Source organism: Hibiscus syriacus, unplaced genomic scaffold (assembly GCF_006381635.1).
Source record: "Hibiscus syriacus cultivar Baekdansim isolate YM2019G1 unplaced genomic scaffold, ASM638163v2 tig00110283_pilon, whole genome shotgun sequence".
Lineage (NCBI taxonomy): Eukaryota > Viridiplantae > Streptophyta > Magnoliopsida > Malvales > Malvaceae > Hibiscus > Hibiscus syriacus.
The window spans coordinates 249,973-273,883 of record NW_024062661.1 but is presented as its reverse complement, the minus strand read 5'-3'; the positions used below and the strand labels follow the sequence as shown (position 1 = coordinate 273,883).

The 23,911-nt window shown below is 33.5% G+C and overlaps 2 protein-coding genes, 2 long non-coding RNA genes and 1 other non-coding gene across 6 annotated transcripts; 3 read left to right on the top strand and 2 right to left on the bottom strand.

The window, feature by feature from the left end:
- The first annotated feature begins 1,438 nt into the window (after positions 1 to 1,438).
- LOC120116121 (ATPase family AAA domain-containing protein 3-like) lies at positions 1,439 to 7,663 on the top strand. Its single transcript, XM_039136671.1, has 8 exons — positions 1,439 to 1,966; positions 2,241 to 2,336; positions 3,733 to 3,843; positions 3,929 to 4,238; positions 4,582 to 4,672; positions 5,668 to 5,998; positions 6,545 to 6,693; positions 7,034 to 7,663. Exons 1-8 carry the CDS (start codon positions 1,610 to 1,612, stop codon positions 7,548 to 7,550), a joined length of 1,962 nt encoding a protein of 653 aa, XP_038992602.1. The 5' UTR covers positions 1,439 to 1,609; the 3' UTR covers positions 7,551 to 7,663.
- Positions 7,664 to 9,726: 2,063 nt separating this feature from the next.
- On the bottom strand, positions 9,727 to 12,835 carry LOC120116120 (protein kri1-like). 2 transcript variants are annotated; one of them, XM_039136670.1, is made up of 3 exons: positions 12,347 to 12,835; positions 10,147 to 11,968; positions 9,727 to 9,956 (listed from the first exon to the last, which is right to left on the bottom strand). In XM_039136670.1, exons 1-2 carry the CDS (start codon positions 12,818 to 12,820, stop codon positions 10,178 to 10,180), a joined length of 2,265 nt encoding a protein of 754 aa, XP_038992601.1. In that variant the 5' UTR covers positions 12,821 to 12,835; the 3' UTR covers positions 9,727 to 9,956; positions 10,147 to 10,177. The 2 variants fall into 2 exon arrangements, with proteins under 2 accessions (XP_038992601.1, XP_038992600.1); XM_039136669.1 differs by having other exon boundaries at positions 10,157 to 11,968.
- Positions 12,836 to 18,947: 6,112 nt separating this feature from the next.
- Positions 18,948 to 19,517, top strand: LOC120116118. The gene is made up of 2 exons (XR_005515529.1): positions 18,948 to 19,312; positions 19,344 to 19,517. It is a non-coding gene; the product is annotated as an uncharacterized LOC120116118 (long non-coding RNA).
- Positions 19,060 to 19,131, bottom strand: TRNAP-UGG. The gene has a single exon. It is a non-coding gene; the product is annotated as a tRNA-Pro (tRNA).
- A 3,410-nt stretch (positions 19,518 to 22,927) lies between the features above and the next one.
- LOC120116119 lies at positions 22,928 to 23,628 on the top strand. The gene is made up of 2 exons (XR_005515530.1): positions 22,928 to 23,182; positions 23,241 to 23,628. It is a non-coding gene; the product is annotated as an uncharacterized LOC120116119 (long non-coding RNA).
- Positions 23,629 to 23,911: the final 283 nt, after the last annotated feature.

Below are 23,911 nucleotides of genomic sequence, written 5' to 3'. Positions count from 1 at the left end.
GCCTTCGCTGATGATGATTCTGTAGTTGACAACGTTAAACAACTTAGAGGATCTTCCCATCTTTGGTCTTAAGAATCATCATTGAAATTACTCGACATTTATTTTCGTGGTTTCAATTATCATTATTTTTATTTGAAAAAGTTCGAACCCACTTGAAATTTTATGGGCGATTGGTTCTGGGAAAAGCCTACTATCAAAGGGGGTTTTTTTTTTGAATTGTAATCTCACGAAAAATATCATTAATAAGTAATAATTTATTTGATGATATTGTCGTACTCGACGAGCACGAATGAATCTATTAAATTAATTTATAAAACGTTAAATTATAAAGTACTAGATGTATTATTATAAATTAGTTAAAAAATCTAAATATAATTTAATTAAAATACAATATTTATAAAACATTAATTTTAGCGTAAACTATACCATTGACCACCTAACTATTTATCTCTTTTACTTTAACCATCGATTTTTCAATTTTGTCAATCGAGTCACTTAACTATTTAAATCTTATCAATCAAGCTACCTGTCGTTAAAAATTAAAAGATGAGATGATGTGGCCGTTAATAAAATCTATATAATTACACATTTAGTTCTCATTACTTACACATTCTATTAATTTGGTCCTAATTTTTATTTAATTTAATAAATTTAATCATCAATCCGATAGTGACATGTGTCACTGTGTGATTAGATTTTTTAATATTCATCTAATCAAATGGTGCCACATGTCACCAATTAAATGAAGAGAAAATAAATTAAATCAATAGATGTTGCTAGTAGGGTTTGAACCTAAGACACAAGTCAACAAACTAAGCACCCTAACCATTAAGTTGGACCACTAAATTTGTTTAGCATATAATGGTAATAAATGACTTTGTAAGGACTCAAACATGAAATAATCAAATAGTATGAAAATATAAAATATAATATCTTTATCTACTCGAGACCGTAATATTATTTTAAATAACTCAAACAATATCTATACATAAATAAACTTCCCATTAAACGGTTCACGAACGGTTCGTTAAATGTTCGGTTCGTTTGCAGGTCTAATTTCGAGTTATCAAAGTTCTATTTTATATCTCAACTTGAATTTGAACTTTTTTCGAGTCGATTTGTGTTTATGAAATTACGACTTAAAGTTTATTTGAGTCGATTTTTTTTCGAGTTAAAAAGATCAATTTTTCGAAGCGAGTCATTTTGCTCAGCACTATAAGTACTCACCAATATGTTGTTTTTTTATTTTAATCATTGAATTGTTAATATTAAATATTAGTTCTATTATTTTGTATTAAGTGTGTTTGATTATTTTTTCCCGTTCTATATAGTATTGTACCAATTCGGTTCGTTAGCTCGGTTCTAAAGGGACCCGGTTCACTTAAAACGCAGCCTCCAAAAATCGCCGTTTCACCCTAGAAACACAAACCCTACCAAAACCCTGAAGGTTCCATTCTTTCATTTGCGTCTTTCTTTTTATTTCCTCCATTCTCCCCTCTTCTTTTCACCATGGAAACTCAAACTTGTTGCTTCTAAAGCCAGTAGCTTTTGAAAAAAAGACTTAGAACCCCAACCCCGATCCGACATTTCTTTTTGAGTTCAAAACAGAATGGCAAAAACTTATGCAATGGGACTGATTTCAGCTTTAGCTGCAGCCTCTGCTTCTTCTTCTTCTTCACTTTTATTCCAAACCAATCAAAATGTTGCTTTTGCTGATGGACCCTTCAATATCCCTTTATTTTCTTCCCCTTCTTCTTCTTCTTCAGGTTCTCCTCAGCCGTCTTCAGGGAAACTGCAGTCTCAGCCGTCTGCTTCACCGGCAGTTCCGGCTGATAAAGAGGCTTCCGGAAGTGTTAAGGCTAGGAATGATAACCCAAGGACGTCCTCGGCTGGATTTGATCCCGAGGCTTTGGAGAGAGGAGCCGAGGCTTTGAGGGAAATCAGCACCTCTGCTAACGCCAAAAAGGTTTCGGCTTTGCTTCTAAAATGCCCTTTTTTCAACAAAGAGAGAGAGAGAGAGAATTTTTGTTGTTTTATAGGTTTGATTTGGGTTTCAAGGCCTTCTGTAAAGTGGGTTTCTTTGATTTCATAGTTTTTAAGGGTTTCGTGATTTTATGTCAGGTTTTTGGAAGTGTTATTCCTTTTTTTAATGAGGATTTCATTTTTGCATTTCCTGTAATTTTGGTTTATTCATTTTGCTAAAGTGGTAAAATTCTGAAGGTCATGGCTGGTTGTTGTAGGCTTTTGAACTTATGAAGAAGCAGGAGGAGACAAGGCAGGCAGAGTTGGCTGAAAGAACTGCAGAATTTAAGGCAATGCAAGCCCAAGCTGAAACAGTAAGATTTCTTCTGAAATTCTCCTACCTTTTCAGTTAATCAATTAATAGTTTGTGGTTTAAAGATTATTTTTGAAATTGCAAGTGTTGATCCTCCATTCTTTTGCATTTATCTTGGTATGTCATTCTTAATTTTGTTGCGTCTCTTGAATATTTTAAGCATAAGAATCTCATTTTAAGTAGTAATCAGAAAATTCTTTCTATTTTGATTCTCCTATCCCATATTGCATATGCTATTCCTCTAGTTAGTCAAATTTTTAGATTGCCATATTGTACGGCTACTTCTTAATGCATACTCTCCTGAGTGGATTGTCACATCAGGCTGTGGAGTCTTTTGTATTACATTGCGAAGTTAGTTGTGTGACTGAATTAAAATTGCAAGGCTAGCACTTGATTTTCTGCTTCAGCTTTTTCATGTGAAATTCCTTGTTTTTTTTTTGGTGAACGAGTCTTGGCAGGAACATATGCTTCTGAAATTTGTCGGAAATTTTTTTCCATAGTTATTTACCAATTTGTTTTTGGAGTGAAAGTAATATTTAACACAATGGAGTTTGTAAATTAGCATTTTCATTACAAATCTGATTTCCATTAACAACCCTTTTATGCATAAAGATAATTTTGGGAATCACCACCACATTTGCAAAGTTCTTATTTTACTAAACACTGTAACGTTACTGGCCGTGCATTTTAATTAGTACTTTCCTGTGTAAACCAAATGTTGCAATGTCATCTTCCCAACATTTGTATACCTACCAAGCACATTCCATTGGAATGTGGCGATGGCAAGGAACCAATCACCACCATTGAGTCTGTTGTTAAGAGTCATGAGGTCCCTATTCGTTTCATTCCTAGGAGTGCTAATTATAAAGCGGATGAATTAGCAAAAGAAGGGATCTGTTAATGTTAAGGTAATTAGGTTGTATGTTTTGGGTCTTATTTTGTTGTGATTTCAACCTGGTTGTAATATTGGGGGTGTTCCTCCCCTATTTATGCAATATAGTCAGATGTACTCTTTTTGTTAGTGTAATTAGGTTGTATGATTTGTTCTGTTTTGGGTCTTATTTTGTTGTGGTTTCAACCTGGTTTTAATCTTCGGGGTGCTCCTCCCCTTCCGCTTTTTGTTAGTTTGCCTACACGGCTATCTGACAATTATGAAGGGGGGTTTTAACGAGTCCTCCAATTCTTATAAAAAAAACACCACCTAAATGGCCTTTGGGAGGTGAATCATTTGAAGAGCTGGTTCACCCGGTTCTGGAACCAGAATGTTCTATATTTTGTGTGATTTATCATTTTCTTTCTAAACTGCTTCCAAATATTGTTCTGCATCTTAAATTCCAATATGGTATGTCATTTTTCTTACCGTATTGTTTTCTATTACCCCGGCTGGTTGCTGGCAGGAGAGACAAAGGGTAATATATGATGAACAGAAGAAGCTAACCCAGCATCAAGCCCAAACAAAGTCACAGATGGCTCGTTACGAGGATGAATTGGCAAGGAAGAGGATGCAGGCATGTACCTCTCAATTCTTTTGCATTCACAAAGTACTTACCATGAAATATATGAAAAAGGAAATAATGGTTTATGTTATTGTAGGCAGAAAATGAATACCAAAGAGCCAGGAATCAGGAGCTTGTAAAACTGCAAGAGGAATCAGCAATTAGACAGGAGCAAGCTCGAAGAGCTACAGAAGAACAGATTCAAGCACAACGTCGGCAAACAGAGAAGGAGAAAGCTGAGATCGAACGTGAAACAATCAGAGTGAGAGCTATGGCAGAAGCAGAAGGTAGAGCCCATGAAGCAAAGCTTGCTGAAGAAGTTAATAGGCGCATGCTTGTAGATCGTGCAAATGCAGAAAGAGAGAAGTGGGTTGCTGCAATAAATACTACTTTTGATCATATTGGAGGTATTGATTCCATATCATGCATTCCATCATGGTAGGAAGCTTTTAAACAGCTAGATTCTGAAATGACATTCTCATTAATATTTTCTTCAGATGTAATTTTAAAAAGATTGTACATTTGTTGTGGAGGAAAAGGGAGGCGTATCTGTTCTCACCTTTTAGTCTTGCTACTTCTACGTTTTCTTACTGCAGTAAATGCATTATTTCTTTACTTAGTGATGTACCTTCTCTGGACTGGCATATAATTGTTGCTGAATGATGCGACTTTGACATTTTTCTGTGTCACATTGGTTTACCTTTTACTGCTTAAGGTGTGGATTAATGTGGACAATATCTTTCTATATAGGTGGTTTGCGAGCCATTTTGACAGATCAAAACAAGCTGGTTGTGGCTGTTGGAGGGTTGACTGCTCTGGCAGCAGGCATTTATACTACCAGGTAAATAATGGACATTGCTTCAAGATTTGCCACCATGCATACTTGTATATGTTTGATGTATTGGTGAGTTCTTCAAGTTCATTAAACTAGTTCTGTGCCACAATGTTCTTGTCCCTTTATAGATTTAATTATTTTTCTAAAATAATTATTGTTTTTGATTTAAGGGGCTTCATATTTCTTTGCCTAATACCCTAAAGCTATCTTTGTTTTCGCATAACATTGTTGTTACTTATAATGAGAGTAATTTGCAATGATCGCTGATGTTCCTTTACCCCTTCTATTGGCTTTTAACTGTTAAGTAAACCCTAAAAATTGTTACGCAGATGTGCCGATACCAGCTTCATAGATTTTGTGGATTCTCTATTGAGTGATCTGTTAGTCTGTATTTTTGAAGAAATCTCACACAAATTATCTTCCAGGTGTTTCCGAATTTTTTTTGTTGGAGAACACCATCTTGGAATTTTTAAAGGAAATTATAGCTTTGAACTGAAAAAGAAAACTAAAAGGACTTAACAGTTAATACTCGAAACCTGGCAGCTCCAATTACACTCCGACTGCATTTTTCTGTGTGGGTGCACATGCGTCCCTCTTGCATAAACTGGAAACATTTCTTCTAACATATCTTTTGGTGTATTCAGTATCTTCCAACATATCTGTGCTGGTATAGCCTCACAAATTTTGAACCAAGAATCATTTATTGTATTTTAGGACCGGTAATGATAATTTATTTTATATAATTGGGTGTTGATATAACTATTTCTTTTTCCCAAAATTCTTCCTAATGGATGAAACATTTTGGGAAGATATTTGTAGATGTTAAGCTTATGAACTTCTCTCTCTGTATTTTCTCGAATATTTGGTGAAATCTAACTTACATTCCTTGATGCATCATTCTGTATTCTTTTATCAGAATTTGGTGCTCTTGATTATCAATTTATTTATTTGCCACAATTTTGAGTGTAATTGCTTATTCATTTATCGTCCTTATGATACAGGGAAGGTGCAAAGGTGATTTGGGGCTACGTGGATAGAATACTGGGACAACCGTCACTTATCCGAGAATCTTCCAGAGGAAAGTATCCTTGGTCTGGCATCTTTACACGTGCTATGAGCTCGCTATCACGCAATGGTGATAAAACATCATCAAAAAATGGAAATGGGTTTGGTGATGTGATTTTGCACCCTTCTCTTCAAAAACGAATTCAGCAGCTAGCAGGTGCAACTGCCAATACAAAATCCCACCAAGCACCGTTTAGGAATATGCTGTTTTACGGCCCTCCTGGAACAGGAAAAACAATGGCTGCAAGAGAACTGGCTCGTAAATCTGTATGAACTCGTATACTTTCATTTTTCATTTATCGTTTCCATTTATATATCATTTATTTTGCAAAAGTTCATGTCTTTGTTATGAAGGAATGTTCAGTTTTATTTTAAAGAAATGCATATTTTGATTCTCTGACCATCTTTTTGATAGTTCAGTCTAAATACTAGACTTGGGTACACATATGAGTGTGGTCTAATGTTATCGTGGACTCGGTTGTGATTGTTGAATAGTGAGTATATATGCAATATGGGTATGTTTAACTTCTAGTTCTTTCATGGGGGTCCTTTGAGGGTCATGGCCTCATACCCCATGTCCAAAAATGTGTTGGACACTAGTACTTGATGAAAAATGAAGATTTGGAACAACATAAGATTGGAAAACCATGTCAGTATGTTGATTATGAATGAATAAGCATCTATGTATGTTTCAGTTCTGGTTGTGGGTTTGATATGTTTGTATGCAACATTAAAACAACTCGTGGCAAATGTTTGAATTCCGGTGACCTGTTTATTTGTTTTCATTCTCTGGTATTGTATGTTATGGTTCAGGGATTAGATTATGCATTGATGACTGGTGGAGATGTTGCTCCTCTGGGACCACAAGCAGTTACGAAGATACACCAGTTATTTGACTGGGCAAAGAAGTCCAACAGAGGCTTGCTGCTGTTCATTGATGAAGCAGATGCATTTTTATGCGAGTAAGTCGACTCCATTTAGTTATGTTGCTCGGACAACCATGTCCGATGTGAAGACAGAAAAAAACTGACCACACATGTTAAGTCAGATACTTGTATCCGACACTTGCTCTCGAGTCTGAGTGACATTTCCCAACCATGAAACGGACTTTTTTCACAACTGTTTACCCAGAAGTGGAATTAGTCTTATGCTACGTGGTAAAAACCACATGTTAGATATAGAATTCCTTGATAATTGTTGTCCACGAAAGTAACGACCATGTATGAAAACATTATATTTCATTGATAACTCTTGAGGTTACCTTTGAATATTGATTATTTTTGGCCAAACTTTCATTTGCAGACGGAACAAAACCTACATGAGTGAAGCTCAAAGAAGTGCACTCAACGCACTTCTTTTCCGCACAGGTGACCAGTCTAAGGACATAGTCCTTGCTCTTGCTACAAACCGTCCTGGTGACCTTGATTCGGCTGTGGCGGATCGGATTGATGAAGTACTGGAATTCCCTTTGCCCGGGGAAGATGAACGCTTCAAACTGCTAAAGCTCTATCTGGACAAGTACATAGCTCAGACTGGTTCAAGAAAACCCGGTTTGTTTGAAAACCTTTTCAAGAAGCAGCAGCAGCAGATTGAGATCAGAGGGCTGACAGACGATATTTTAAGAGAAGCTGCAGCGAAAACCGATGGATTTTCGGGAAGGGAAATAGCAAAACTGATGGCCAGTGTTCAAGCAGCTGTTTATGGGAGTGAGAATTGTGTGCTTGACCTGAGCCTATTTCGAGAAGTGGTAGATTATAAGGTCGCAGAGCACCAACAGAGAAGAAAACTGGCCGCGCCGGACGGAAACGTGCATAATTAGTCTCGAGTTTTTGGTGATTAAAAGGCAAAAAATTTAGGCTATAGGGCATCATGGTGTCATTATTTTCCCCCATCCAAAAGGGTTTGAGATTCCAATCGTTTTCAAGAGGTTTATGTGTTAAATTTGTTTGCAGAATTTCCATGGTTACCCTGTCCAGATTAGGTTGTTCTCTTGAAAAATAATCTATGTGATGATCTCTAACTGGAGAAGATGAAATGGAAGGAATTTATGGGATTTGAATACATATTTTTTGTCAACATTTACAGTTAGTTGGGATCCTTGCGGCATTTGGTAAAAAGAGAGCTGTTAAAATAGAGTGCGACTTTGATGGTACTTGTGGAGGAGAGTGGCATAGGCATCCCTTCAATCCCTCCATGACAGGGCAGATATCTCAACGTATCGATATTATGGTTTTTAGAATATATGTAATAAATTATGTTAATACTGCAAAATAAAAAAAAATATCTCACATCAATACATACTTTAATATTTATATATATTTTATTGGAAAATAATTTGTTGGTTTTTAGAATTTCCATTTATTACCGTTTTAAATATTAAAGTATTGATTGTTGAAATATTATCTGATTAGTTGTTGATTTGTGAAAAACGATTAAATGATTTTTTTATTGTTTTATTCCACTATCAACCCTATAATTGACTTTTTAAATTTCTTATTTTACACGCCATAATTATACTTGTTTTCCTCTATTTTTCACAGAATCTTTTATTTGTCAAATATATTCCCAAATAAATATGCTGATCAACTTTGTTTTTCATTGAAAATCAATTGAGTTTTATCTTCTTTTTTTATTCGGTTTTAATAGTATCGAAGTTTCATTGTTGATTTTACAGACACACCAATGAATTTAAAAGAAATTTTTTATTGATATTAATAATTAAATTAAAATTTTTAATCTGAAGAGCAAATAATTAGGTTTTTATTTATTTTAAAATATCACATTTATAAATTTAACAAATAATTTTATCAATATTAATATTTTATTATAATTTTTAATTAAAAATAAAAATTATTTAAAAAAACAAAAGAAAAAAAATTAAATTTCAAATACATACATATCTTAATCTAGTAGCAAATGACATTTTTCTCCAAAATATGTCATTTGATTGTTTTTCAAGGGTTTTTTTTTTATTATTATTCAAGACAGAATAAGTGATATGATACATAAGTTGGGTAACAAATAGCCCAAGAAGATTTTATATTATTTACTTGTACTTTAAGTAACTGTCAGCACTACTATCTAGTTTCCTTCTTTCTCAAGAAATGAATAATTGATCTGAACTCATAAATTTAATTATGAAATTGCAAATTTTATTTTTCAAGGACCAAACTACAATTTATGAAAATTGGGGAGCCAAAATATGATTTGACCATTGTTTTAACATAAAACTTTGAAATTTGTGCAGGGACATATACCGCCCCTGCCTATAATTTTGTGAATTTTAAGAATTTATAATTTTCTAAAAGTCACTCTATTTAAGGCTACTTTAAAACGATTTTCAACTTAAAATATTATTATGTTCAACCGAAAAAAGTTATACAGAATTATAAAACTTTTAGTTGTAACCAAAAAATTAAATGATATAACTGTCCAACCTAAAATATTACTTTTTTTTGTACAAGGGGTGAATTTCAGATATAGACTAGGCAAGCCTATAACATAAGTAACTAGTATATCTAATAAATACAGATTTAATATATGGTGAAGATGAAGATGAACAGGGAAGTAGCAGACTGCCAACAATAGTGATGATTGAAAAAAGTAACAGATGAGACACAAGTTCAAATCAAAGGCTCCATTGTCATACATATCAGTAACAATAGCAAATGACTGCTGTAAAATTCAATAACATAAGACGCTAGCTATGTAATCATAAGGTTCTAATTTCATAACTAGTTAATTGACTTGAAGGATGATATTAATGATACGACAAATAACATGGGATTTACAGTTTTTTTTAAAATAAATACAGCCTAACAATTTTATGTTTAGAGACCATAACACAAGTCCTTTATAAACCATCACTTGCCGAAATTTTAATGGAAAAAAAAAAGACCTCAGCCTCTTCCTGAATGCAATATAATTTGCTAACTCCTGCAAATGCAAACTTTATAAATCGACATCCATTACTAAAGACAGATGTAGTTCAACCATCTAAACATCAAAACTGCTTCAATTTAGTCAAGAGATCCAAGTATTTCAAGTAGGTTAAAAACACTTCCATGAAGCACTACAGTCAGTTCCATTTATCAAAATAGGAAGAAAAAAAACAAGTTTTTAACAATGAAATTACTTCAAGTGTAAGCACCTCCAGCCTTCACTTTGAGACTGTTTTTGCATTCCTCAAATGCCCACAGATTTCCTCTTCATTGTATACTGCATTCTGCATTCATTAATGCAACCAATCAGATCATCCTATATCTCAAAACTGAAAAAAAAACCTACCTTCCCATAGAGCTGTACCAATTCAAACAGTAATTATTATTTTTTATATATAATGGAATAAAAAATGTCTAAGAAACAACCCAATTACATAAACTTAAACACGAGTGACAAGAAATTAAAATCCTTACCGCCACGTACCAAACTACTTTTGTTGGTTAATCAATGCTTGTGTTTGTTCTTTTTCGGTTTAGAAGAAATCAATCCATATGCTTTCCGTCTTGACTCTGATATGTTGGTTGCTTGACGATGCTTTTTCTTGCCCTGCTCAGATAAATTCTTCATATCACCATTTGGATCCTTCAATTTTGTGTCCTTATCTTCGTTCAATTTCTCAGAAGCATCTCTTGACATTTTCTTACCAAACTTGTGACCATTTCGCTTCTCACTAAGAAGCTCCTTAATCCTCAATTTCTGCTGGTACCTCTTACTATTGGGTACCTTCCATTCCTTTTCCGTATATGGTGCAAGCTTCTTCAAAGAAACATATTGATTCAACTCTTTCTCGTCCAAAGCCAATATTTCGCTAGGTTTCAACCCGTATCTATTAGATTTGATCTTGACATATTTAAATCTAGTTTTCAAGTCTCCAATTGTATCCTCATAGTCCAAATTATAAAATTCCTCCCACATATCCTGTAAAGCTTTCTGAACAGAAGACATTTTACGCTTTCTTTTCCGCTGACCTTCCTCGGTTTCCTCTTCCTTACTTTCCTCATCATCTTCTTCATCTTCACTTTTGTGTTCTTTACTCTCGTCATCACCATCACCACCATCATCTTCTTCATCTTCACTTTTGTGTTCTTCACTCATCATCATCATCATCATCATCATCATCATCGCCATTTCTGTCTTCAACCTCCTCTCCCTTTTCTTCTTCTCCTGAATCATGACCCCCATTACTCTGTAATTTTTTTTATTCCTTTCCCTTGCAGCCAAAAAACCATCATTAGACTCGAGCACATCCCACCCTTTAGGAAGTCCAAGCAACTCATCCTCCTTATCAAAGTCTGGTTTCTCAATGTTATCACTATCACTATTTAACTCAACATCTTCATCATCGTAATACTTCTCATCAAATACAGCCTTCATCATCTTATCATACTCCTCAGGATCAAATTCCTCCTCTAAATCCTTTGCACTAAACGGACAATCATCTTTCTTAATGCCAGCAATCTCCAGAACCTTCTTCATTCTCTCCTTAATTTCTTCCTTCTTCAGATTCTTCAGATGCTTCAACTCCTCTTTCCTTTCAATTTCTGCAGCCTTCATTCTCTCCTCCTTCCTTTCCCTTTGTGACTTCCTCTTGCTCTCCTTCTTCCTCACTGACCCCTCTACCTTCCTAGAGTACCCTAGAACTCTATCCTCAACATTCTCCTCATGCCTAAAGTTATACTCCAACTCGTACCCCTCTTGCCTCTCAATCTCCTCTTCGTCCCTCAACACCTCATCCACTACCTCAATATCAATCTCAAGATCCCCAACTTTCCTCTCCTTATCTATCCACATCTTGTTCTTAAAAAACTCTTTCAAGAACTTCGTATTCTCATCCATTTCTGCATCTTCCCCAAAATATTCCTCCAACTTTTTTGAAAGTTCTCCATTATTCGAGTCTTCTTTTTCCTCATCATACTTGCCCTTTTTGTCCTTTACTCTCAAGAAACCCCCATCATCCTCATTTTCAAATTCTTCTGTTGCATCCAAAAGAGCCTTCTTTATCTCTTCTTGTTCTTCATCGTAAGTCTTCTTTGCCTTAACAAGAGCATCCTGTTCCTCAAAATCAGGCCCTTCTTCAATCAAGTGCTTTGCAACCACATCTTTTAAATACATTGACTTCTTATCTTTCTTTTCTTTCTGCTTGTTTTCTTCTTCATCTTCTTTGCTTCTTTCCTCATCATCAGACTCAAAAAGCTTCACATCTTCTTCCTTCAATTTTGGGTCACGACTTCTCACCTGGGTTAGAACATTGAAATTCCAAAATGTATAAATTGAAAAAGTTTCAATTTCCACACCAATGTAGTAAGACAACACTTATCTCATATTACTAACAAGTAATCAATTCAAAAGCAAGTCAGATACTACCGGAAAAGCATGCTGTTTTATCTAGATTACAAACGTGATAAGAGAAAAATGGTTCAATGCAAAGAAAACTTTGTATAATTATCAGGCACGTTATTTGCTCTTCTTTTTCTTCCTAAAAAAGATTCTACAAATCAAAATATGATCATAAAAGCAAAACCATAATCAATCAAAAATCGCAGAGCAACTAAAACAGAACACCAATTAGGCTTTTCTTTAAAAGAGGGGGGTGGTGGAAAAGAAATTCATTACCCTGAGTAGAGCTTTGAAGAAATCTTCATCTTTCTTTCGGAGGGTAATTTGGTCACTGAACAACTCATTGTCGTCGTCGTCATCATCATCAGAAGATTCTTCTTCAGATTCTTCAACATGGCCTCTCTTCTTCAGTTCCTCGTACCTCTGGAGATCCTCCCGCTTCTTGTTGTGCTCGAATCTTCGAGCATACTCTTTGTTGATTTCAATCTTTGATATATCATCGTTTTGGAGATCAACATCTTCGTTGAAAAGCTTCATACCCAGTGTTTTTAAGCTTTGCCTTCTCCCCTCTTGTTCTTTCGTTCCACTGGCTACGCCTAAAGAAATGGGGAATAATCGTTGGTTTTTGAAGAGCTTCTGAGTATGAGATGGGCGGCTGTCTAGGGCTAGACCGTAAAATGATAAAGGATAAAAATTAGGGTTATTGGCGGCTTCTACAGCTTCTGCGTTCTGAAGATAGAGAAGGAACATCAAATGCTTAGAGCTTCTATTTTATTTTGGCATAAAGTTAAAAAATTCAAAATTACGGGATTCGTTTAGGTGTCTCGTGTTATACCCTCAATATAAGTGTTTAATATTTTCGGTGATATCATTTTAAGGGTTTATATTATCATGTATGTTAAAAATCAATCAATCAAGGTAAAACTTAATTTTTTTTTATTTTTTTACTTAAAAAATTGTAAACAAAAAATATAATTTTTTATTTTTCAAAAAATACACCAAAATTCATAAAACTCTATAATATTCCTTCATTTTCTTCGTCAATCATAATCGACCTTCATCTACAGTTCCATGCAAAAGGATTTGTCTCTTGAGATTTGGACACTTAATATTTTGCGACTTTTTTAAGATTTTAGATAAATTTAACTTTTTTAAAGTAATAATAATTTTAAGTTTTTTTTATTTTTTTATTTATAAATATGTCACATGTAACATTTTGAGTAGTTGATAAAAAAATTATTAACGTTTGTGATAGATCAAACACTTAAAATAGTAAAGTTGTTATGTACCTATTTTGACAAAAAATATCAAGCATCTAGACATGAAAATATGTATAGTTTGGAGACACTTTTGTAATTAAGCCTTTTTAACTTTACATTTTCTTACTTGAAGTTTTTAAACTATTTTTAGTTAAAATTATTATGCTCTAATGATATATGAGATTCTTAATTTTTTTCAAAAAATCCAAGTTGTCTTCAAATTATTTTTATATTTAATGTGATCTTTAAACTTAGGAAAAAATGTATCATGGTCCTTCGTCCAACAATTCTCGTCATTGATGTTATGATGCTCACGTGATACTTTATGATGTTGATGTGATAGTCTTCAGTGTTGACGTTATTTTCAACAACAAAAAAATAGTGCTGACGTGGATGCTCACGATAATCAGTGGCATGACAAATAAGATGATTTTTTGGTCGATTTCGAATGTCAATTTTTTTTTTAAATTTAGGGATCTATGTAAATTTTTTAAAAAATATAAAATATTTAAATTTAAAACATAAAATATTTTAAAATTAAATAAAAAATACTAAAAATAAAAAGTAAATTACTTATATTATTATTAAATGAACTTTTTTATTATACTATACTTATTATTATTATTAGATTAGAAGACTCCATTAACTATTTAAGTTTAAATAAATATTATAATATTATAAAAAATGATAAAAAAATAAAATGATTTTAAAAATTAAATAAGTTTACCTTTTAATTTAATAATGATGTAAATAAGTATTAAGTTCAATATAATAAAAAAATATTCATACTACAATTGAGTTGCTAAGATTTCAACCATTAATTTAAAGTGTCTTATATTAAAATCTTATAATCATAAAAAATATTTATTTTATAGTGATACTGTTATATAAGTTAAATAAACAATGCGGTGAAATTAACCTAAATGATTAGCTTAGCTCAATAATTGAGTGTCTTGCATTTTATGCAAGTGTCCTAGGCAGGAACGGATCCCTTATTTTTATTAAAAAATAAAGGGATAAATATTAAATAAGGGATATAAATTTTAATTTATTTTAATTTGTCCTCTCATTTTTTATGGTTAATTATACTTTACCCCTCATTTTCTAAGATTGATTGCACTTTGCTCCTTTTAAGTTGGATCCTGACTCAGTCCATGGTCCTAGATTCAATTCAAGCTGAAAACACGAATAATTTTTTTATATTTTGTTTTCATATATGTTATTACCTAATCGGTTGAGTAAAATTAAATATAAAATGCATAAACAAAATCATATATATAAAAATAAAAAAAATAATTTTTTTGATTGATTTCTGTATGTAGAAAATAATTTAAATTAATGATATATTTCGATATTAGATATTAAAGTTATCATATTTTTAACAATTAATTTATGGGAGGATGACGGCGGAAATAGACATTTTCAATTGTCAAATTAATGTTTGTAATAATAATAATAATAATATATTAGGTCATTTTTAACTCAAAACTTTAACAAAAACTTTATTATCATTTTTTATTATAATCTGTAAAATATAAAATAATATTTATTTAAAGATAATTTTCAATTATTTGATATTTGATATTTAATGTTTATATTTTTTATGTTTATGATGTTTAACTAAAATCTTTAAGAAGAATAATTTCTTTACGAATGAAGTGCTTGTTTCGTGCTAGGCGACTCCATTTTAAGTATTAGTAGTTAGTCTTCCTCGTTTCCACTTGACTCCTTTTCCTTGTCAGCGAAAACCCATGGAAATTAACCGCTAAAATCTTTCCCTTCGTTCTCCCTCCATTTTCCTTCTCATTTAAATGGACCGCCCAACTCCTCAAAACTAACCAGTAACCGCTTGTAAGTGGTATTATACTGGTGATTATTTTTTGTATCATACTGTTTGCTAATTTATGGTGATTTTTGTTCAAGGTAAGGGATGTTTTTTCGACTGATGATTTCTCAATATATATATATATATATGAGTTAGATCCACTTAAACAATTAGTTTTACATTTAATTGAATAAGTCAAAATAGTCAACTGAGAATTACTTTTTTTATTCCTCTAGTGAATATATTTTCATTTATTACTGATAATGTCAGCTATGGATTTTCACTCATGCGATCCGACGATCTTTAATTTTCTGTAAAACTAAGAGTTTTACATTATGTAATAATATCCTAGCCCCATATATATATATATATATATATATATATATATATATATATATATATATATATATATATATATATTAGTGTTATGAGAATTCTTTGATTTTTTTTTCATCTGCTTCGAGCCTTGGTTTAAGCTAACTGTTATATTTTGTATAATATGAGAAAGAGATTCTCATCCACCCGCTCGCACATGAATTTCTATGTCAGTATACTCTTAATTTAAAGCTCACATGAAGCTGGATTATGATGATCAATTATTTCCAACTGCAAATTTTGGAAATGAAAGAAGGGTTAGGGGCATTTAGGGAATTGAACTTAGGACCTCTAATACTCGAGGAGAGAATCATACAACTAGATTATATGATCAATTAATGATGTTCACTAGAATGTGCTTTTAGTTATCTCTATTTCTTCAAGACCTTGTAAATTTGGATTGGGTTCTCTCTGCTAATTTGTTGCAAGTTGAATGCTGGTGGAATTATATGACTAGCTGAAATACCCTATGTTAGAATCATTAGCCCTTTTCTTCAAGAATCTGATAAATTTATATGTATATATGACTATATGCTAAGTTGTTGGCGACTTGAATGTTGTACAAGAATGGTTTAAAGAAGATCTTATTGAACAATTAGGTAGTTAGTGACTACTCAACCAATGTTGCGTCCCTGAAGCCTTCTCTTTTTGGGGATCTGCATTGCAAACTGAATGGTAAAGCCTTACCTTATATTTTGGTGACTTCCTGCTGACTGATGTTAGAAAACAAATCTAGATGAAGTAGATAATTTTTATACTGTGCTTCCAAATTAGGTTTCTGGTTAGACTCTTATGATCAATATTTCTGGTTTGACTGTTTGATTCGGACCTTTCGCACCCCAAGCAAGAATCATACCACTAGACCAAACGCCCAACCTTTGATGTTTAACTGAATTTGTTTTTAGCTATTATCTCTTTTCTTCAAGATTTTGCCAAGTATTTTTGTGTTTCTGTTGACTTGTTAGCAACTTGTTCTGTGATTTGACTACTACCTTGGTATTCAAAGAAGTAGTTCAAGGATGTGCTTTTTCGGCAATTAGGCAGTTTCAACTGATTATTACATGTTGTGTCCTAATAACCTTTTGGTTGTTGAGCTTTCAAAACCAAAGTCCAAACTCTATTGATGTAATAGGTGGGGGTTCTATCTACTTTGGCCTCTAAAACCATTTGGTAATTTTGCTAAGAATTCTGAAATGAATCCCACCTTGACTTGTTTGCACCTTTGCAGATTTTTCATTCACTACTAATTGAACAAAAAGATAAAAAGAAAGAAAATGAGGCTATGTGTTGATTAAGAACTGGATGGATTTTTCATTCACTAGGTTTTGTTGCCTTAAAACAATTATATAATACTTTGAAAGATGACTGAGGCCACATTCCTCTAGCCAAATTTTTAAACGGCAATACAAGATCCTAAAAAACAGTGGCTGGGGCATTCTGGGAATAAAACTCGGGACCTCTCTCACCCAAAGCGAGAGTCATGACACTAGACCAAATGCTCTCTATCTTGTTGTCTATAATGTGTTATCACTATTACATGTATATGTTGTAAATCTTCAAGAAATGGCACATACCTTTAATTGACAATGAAGTCTGATTAGAACTGAATTGTTTGTGAGCTTTTCTTCTAGTGGAAATGTGAAATACACAGTAAAGTACTTCAGATTTGTTCATAGAAGAGCATACAACACAATTAGCAGTTTATCAGGAATTGTTCACAAATTTACATGTCCGAATAGCCTTTTCTCTTCAAGGCTCTAAAGGATGATACTGCAGTAATCTATATGTGCAGTGGATGCCAACTACTTTAGCTGTAAACTGTAAAGTCTTTCCCTAATTTCTTTGAGCGAGGCTTGAATCCTGTTTTGACCTTTGGTTGAAGGCTTATTGGTGCAAGAAAAGGGCTAAATTGAGGAAGCTCATACTTGGGAAGAAAAAAACACATCTCTTTTCTGTTAGCCTTTTGTTTTGTGATTTTAGCTAAATTTGTTGTAGTTGATCGATCTATTATTCCTTTGTTTTGTAGGATTAAGCCAGATTTCCATTTTCTATAACCGATTACCGTATGTGGCTAGCTTTCCCCCTTGCAAATATAGTACGTGCAGCGTTCTTTCCCCCCTCTTTTCTTCTACGGTCTTATTAGGAAACAGGTCAATCTAACTCCATAAACTTCTTTGTTATGCAATTAAAGTTGACTTTGGGATAGATTCCTCTAATAAAAATATTTCAGCATATAATATTGGAAACCAAAAGAAAAAAAAGCAAGGCATCAAGGCATTCTGAGAATCAATTTCGGGACCTCTTGTACCTAAAGCTAGAACCATACGACCAGGCCAAACACCTGAATTATTATAACTATCATTTCTGGTTTATATATTTCGAAGGTCTCCCTTTAATTGCCAAAATACTTATTCGTAAAGGAGTAAACATCTTTTAATCTCTCACTTTTATGCGGTTTAGTGTACCGTTCCCCTGCTACAATTGGATTCTAGAGGGATTTGAAACTGCAGAAATACAAGGTTGTACTTTCTTCTATGTTGATGCCATTTTATATTTTATTAATTTGGAATATGGTTTCACCAGAAGCCAAAACACCTACAGGTTGTGAACTTCCCAAATTTTATAATTTCTTTAAATAAATGGTTTCTGACGGCAAAATAGATCATTTGCGAGTTTTGGGTCATAAAAGCCATAATCCTTTGATTTATTCTTCAAAATGGTTCTAACTACAAACTTGCAGAAACAATTGGCAGCTGTGTGGAAAGCTAATCACAGCATGTAATGGCAAGATAAACTTTTTCAAGCAGAATATCGATGTCTTTGGCTGTCAGTTTTGCTTATAAATTGTTTTTCTTTTTGCAGAAAGATGGAGGACTGAGCCCGCCTTCAGAAAAGGGTAAGGGGAGTGGATATTGTGGCCATATGACTACTGGCCCGAGCTAGTATAGCCTGGAAGTTCATTTATTTGTTGCGGATCTCAGATTTTTCAATGACTATAAGATTAGAGGTACAAAAAATAACTTTTGGAAAATAGCACAGTTTATTTATTTTTACTCACTGCGAAGGAATCTTGTCAGAAAACAAACCCTTTTCAAGTTAAGCATTTCTCTATCATTCCACTTTTGGATTTGACTTCGGTGCCTGGTTCTCTGATCATTTAATTCGGGACCTCTCGCACCCTATGCTAGAATCATACCACTGGACCAAATTATGCATATTGATTTTTATCATATTTAATTTTTTACTACCAGTTTTGTGAAACTTCGTATTAACTTTCGATGGGCTACCTATTCTTTGACAGGTAATGGGAGATCTAATGTTTCCTGATGCTAGAAAGATTACACAACATTCCATTTTATAATGACAATTATTCCAGGTACAATATTTCATTACTTATTAGAAAAAGGATCATTCCAAAGTCTATAAAATTTTGTACTATGCTCTTAGAGTTGACTTCAGTACAGATTCCTCTAATAAAATCTTTTAGGATATAGTATACAGAACCAAATGGGATGGAAAAAAAAGAAATTGGGGCATTCCGAGAATCGAACTCGGGACCTCTCGCACCCAAAGCGAGAATCATACCACTAGACCAAATGCCCAATTTTTATACACATCAGATCAGGTTTATAGTTATCAGATCGTTCTTCCTAGAATTCTTATTAATTTTCAGTGGTCTTATTCTTGGAGGACCAAAGTTTCTGATTTCTCAATTTTAATGTGGTTCAATGTATCATTGGCCTCATAGGATACTATGGGCTTTCGAAATTGCATTAGGACCAAGTTACAACTCTTATCTATATTTTATCCCCAGCATATTCATATCAAGTCAGAATATGGATACCCCTAGCGGTCAAACCATATGTCATAAATCTCCCAGATTTTATAAATTCCTTTTAACCGGGAAGAGTCTGCCTGATAAATCGATAGTTTTTTTAGTTATTGTTCATTGAAACTAGTATATTTTGATTTATACTTCAAATTAATTTAAAAAATGAAATTGCCGAACAACTTGCAGCTAGTAGAAATCTAATGTAGGTTTAATGCCGTAATAAACTTTTAAAGTTGGTTATATACTCTTTAGATCTTAATGCTGCTGGCGAAATTGTTTGGTTATTGCATAAGGATGTTGGTCTTAATCCCACCTTCACCGAAGTGTATCTGAGTGAGGTTGCGGGAAGGGGGAGAAGTAGCCCTTCATATTGTAGCCTGGTAGTTGGACCAGGAAAAAAAGAAATAAAAGCGGTCTTAGCAGATGGAGAAGATGGATACTCACGAAGAAAGGATGAAAATATTTGCCTTTGATTCTACGTTTTTGGCTGGAATATGAATAGGTATCTTCAGTAAAATATTTATTATGTTTATTTGTGCTATTTGTTAGTCAATTTTTCATTTTTTCCTTTTTTTTTTTCTGGATTATTATAAGATTAAGGCCCAAGATACAACGATGAACTTTGGAAAATGGCAACAATCTATTTAATTTTTACTCACTGCAAAATAATTTTGTCAGGGAACAAATAGATCTGATGTTTTTACTTTTTAACGTTGACTTAACTGATTATATTATCATATATTTAAAAATAGCGAGCACAAAAGGATTAGGTGCTGGAGCATTCCGGTAATTGAACTCAGATGCACCCTAAGTGAGAATCACATCACTAGACCAAACGCCCAGCTTGATGTTTATAGTGTTTACTATTTTTATGTGTTTCTATGGTCCCATTAACACCCGATGAATAGTTCCTAATTAGCTGCCCATTGTTTCTACTCTTGCTTTTCATGCGCACCTAGTATAATCTTCTTGCTATAGTGATTTTAGTCTCTTACTTTTTTGGTCATTCTGTTAGAGTTTCCGTGTTAGAGTTTGATGCCTCCATTGCCTCTTAAAACATGGACCTTGGGTTTGATTTGGATCATTTTGTTGCATAGAAATGATGTTAATTTACACGTCTTGATTTCAAATTTGGGTAAACTAAACAGCAAGATTTATGGACAATGAATTTAGATATTTTATTTGTACTTTCTTTCATTAGTCGGTAAATACTTGATTGATAATTAGATGGTTAGCGAGCTCTGTCATAGACTTAAGGTACCCATGAAGTGATATAAAGATGAGCTTGCCAGACAATATGCCCATTATGCAGAAAGTTAACCACAAAATGTCGTTTTGTTTGTTGGACCTGCAGGCCAAGTGCAAGAGAAGCTTTGCTTGTATTTTGTCCTGCTCCTCAAAAGTGTGTTCATCCCACGTGGATGAGCTGCCTTTTCTTTGAGAGGTTATAGCAGATCCGACATTTCCTGATATTATGTCAAATCTACAATGTGGTTCTTCCCTTTCCTTGTGTTTTAGCAAGTCTTTGCTGATTGAAGTTGGAAAACGAATAAAATGAAGTTGATAAATTTTATATTGTTCTGTATTTTTTTTAAAAGTGGACTTCAGTACACACTTCTCTAATAGAACACTTTAGGATATAATATAGGAAACGAAAAAGAAAAAGGGGCATTCCAAAAATTGAACTCAGGACTTCTCACACCCAAATCAAGAATCATACCACTATATTGAATACCCAATTTTTTACACTAAACTTGTCTAGTTTCTAGTTATTAGATCTGTTCTCCTAGGACTGCTATTGACTTTCTAGGGACTCATTCTTGAAAGACCAAAATTTTCCAATCTCTCACTTCTGATGTGGTTCAATGTATCATTCACATGCTACAATTGGATGCTAAGGGCATTACCACTAGATTACAGCTTTTGTCTACATTTCAGTCCCAATATATTGTTATTGATTCATAATATGGATCCCCTAGGGGCCAAAACATCTATATGTTGTGGATCGCCCAAATTTTATAAATTTCTTTCAATCGTGAAGAGTCTGTCTGTCAAATCAATTGTCTTTTTAGTTATTTTTGTGCACAGAAATTATAATATTTTGATTTATACTTCAAAGTATTTTAAAAAATGAAATTATTGAAAAACTGGCAGCTAGTAGAAACAAAATCACTGTTTATTATCCTAATAAACTTTTCAAGCTGGTCGTCATAGTCTTTAGATCTTTAGTGTATCTGGTAAAATTGTGTCTGGTTATTGCGGAATGATGTAGGGGCTTCACTAAAGGGAATGGGAATGGGGTTGAGCTAGCTCACTTAGTATAGCGCGGTATTTGGATCAGGAAGTAGAAGCAATCTTAGCGTATAGGGAAGATGGAAACTCACTCAGAAAGGAGGAAAGTACTTTGCCTATTTTGTTACATCTTTTTCTGGAAAATACTTGGGCGTCTTCAGTAAAAAAAAATTAAACAGCCAGTCAAATGTAATCTTTATTATGTTATATTTGCACCCTTTGGTAGTCAAGTTTCCTTTTTCTGGATGACTATAAGGTGAAGGGTACAACAAGAAACTTTGGGGGATGGAAACAATCTATCTATTTATTTTTTACTCACTAAACAAGAAGCTTGTCAGAAAACAAATAGATATGATATTTTGCTTTTAATGTTGACTTAAATGTTGGTTCTTGATTATATATTTGAAAATAAGGGGACATAAAAAGGAAAATGGACAGAGGCATTCCAAGAATTGAACTTAGGACCTCTTGCACCTTAGGCGAGAATCATACCACTAGACCAAATACCCTACCTAGTTAATTAAAATGTTTTGTAATTTTATGAGTTTCTAGGGTCTTACTAACTCTCGATGGGTAATACCGCATGAGCTGCTCAATGTTCCTTCTCTTGCTTTTGATGTGCTCCTAGAATAATTTCCTAGCTATTGTGATTTTAGCCTCATGCTTTTGTTGTGTTTCCGTTATTGTTTCCCTCTGAGAGTTCGATGCCACCATTGCCTCTTAAAACTTGGACTCTGAATTTACCTCTTAAAATGATGGTTCATACTTCTTAATTTCAGATTTGGACCCTGAATTCAAAGGTAAGATTAGGGACCATGAATTTGCCTCCTAGAATAATTTTTTCGTACTACATTACTTTATTGGGTAAATGCTTGGTTGATAGGTAGATGTCTAGCAAGCTCTGTCACTAACTTATGATACGTAGAATAATACTGTAAAGTGATGTAAAATAAAAGCTTACAGGACAATTTTGGGGCATTCCAAGAATCGAACTCAGGACCTCTCGCACCCGAAGCGAGAATCATACCACTTGACCAAATGCCCAATGAGGTTGTGTGTGATGTTTACTCATTATTATATCATCTATAAACTGTAAATATTAAAGAAATGACTACTACCTCTAACTGTTGATGAAGTCTCTTTTGAGAACTGGATTGTTATTAGCTTTTCTACAAGTGGAATACGTAGGAAGGTGCTTCTGAGTTGTTTAAAGAGGAGCATACTGTTAAAAAAATTACATGTCCTAATAGCCCTTTCTCTGCAAGGATCTGAAGGATGATACTATAGTCTTCTATACATGCATGGGATGCTAACTACTTTAGCTGTAAAGTGTGAAGTCTTTCTGTAATTTCTTTGAGCAAGGCTTCAATCCTGTTTTCACCATTGGTTGAAGGATTATTGCTGCAAGAGAAGGGCTAAATGGAGGAAGCACATACTCTGGAAGAAGAACACACATGTCTTTTCTGTTAGCCTTTTGTTTTGTCATTTTTACTAAACTGATTGATATTGATTGGTTTCTTATTTCTTTAGTTTGTTGCGTTAAGCCAGATTTTCATTTTTCTAAGACCGATTACCATATGTGTCTAGCTTGCCCACTTTCAAAGATAGCATATGCAGCCTATTTAACCGTCTCTTCTTCTGAGGTCTTTTTAGAAACTATATCAATCTACGTCCATAAACTTCTCCGTGATGCACTTAAAGTTGGCTTTGGGATAGATTCCTCTAATAAAAATATTTTAGTATATAATATAGGGAACAAGAGAAAGATGCAAGGCCGAGGCATTCTAAGAAAGTTGGATTTGGGAAGAGTCTGAATGCTAAATCTATAGTTTGTTTAGTTATCGTACTTGAATACTCTGATTTGTACTTCAAAATAATTTTAAAAGTGAATTTACTAAACAACTGGGCAGCTAGAAGGAACCTAATCACTATTTAATGTCTTAATAAACTTTTCAAGCTGGTTATCATGGTCTTTCCATCCTAATTTAGCTGGTAAATTTGTTTGGTCATTGCTTAAGGATGTAGATCTGAATCCCATCTTCAACAAAGGGTAAGGTAGTCGGTGTTGAGAGAAGGGGTAGAGCCAGCACATAAAGTGTAGCATGCTAGTTGGATTTGAAGGGGGGGGGGGGAAGAAGCAGCCTCACTCTGTAAACATTATATTTATTTTCACTTGCAGCAAAAGAATCTTGTCAGAAAACAAACAAATATGATGTTTTACTTATAAATTTGACTTAACAGCTGATTCTCCTATAATA

Bases quoted from the DNA above. Each gene is read 5' to 3' on its own strand.
- LOC120116120 (XM_039136670.1), bottom strand. From the start codon at position 12,820: ATGTTCCTTCTCTATCTTCAGAACGCAGAAGCTGTAGAAGCCGCCAAT. The intron at 11,969-12,346 runs GTAATGAATTTC...GTTCTAACCCAG, and splicing joins TCTTCAAAGCTCTACTCAGG to GTGAGAAGTCGTGACCCAAA.
- LOC120116121 (XM_039136671.1), top strand. From the start codon at position 1,610: ATGGCAAAAACTTATGCAATGGGACTGATTTCAGCTTTAGCTGCAGCC. The intron at 3,844-3,928 runs GCATGTACCTCT...ATGTTATTGTAG, and splicing joins TGGCAAGGAAGAGGATGCAG to GCAGAAAATGAATACCAAAG. The intron at 6,694-7,033 runs GTAAGTCGACTC...TTTCATTTGCAG, and splicing joins GCAGATGCATTTTTATGCGA to ACGGAACAAAACCTACATGA.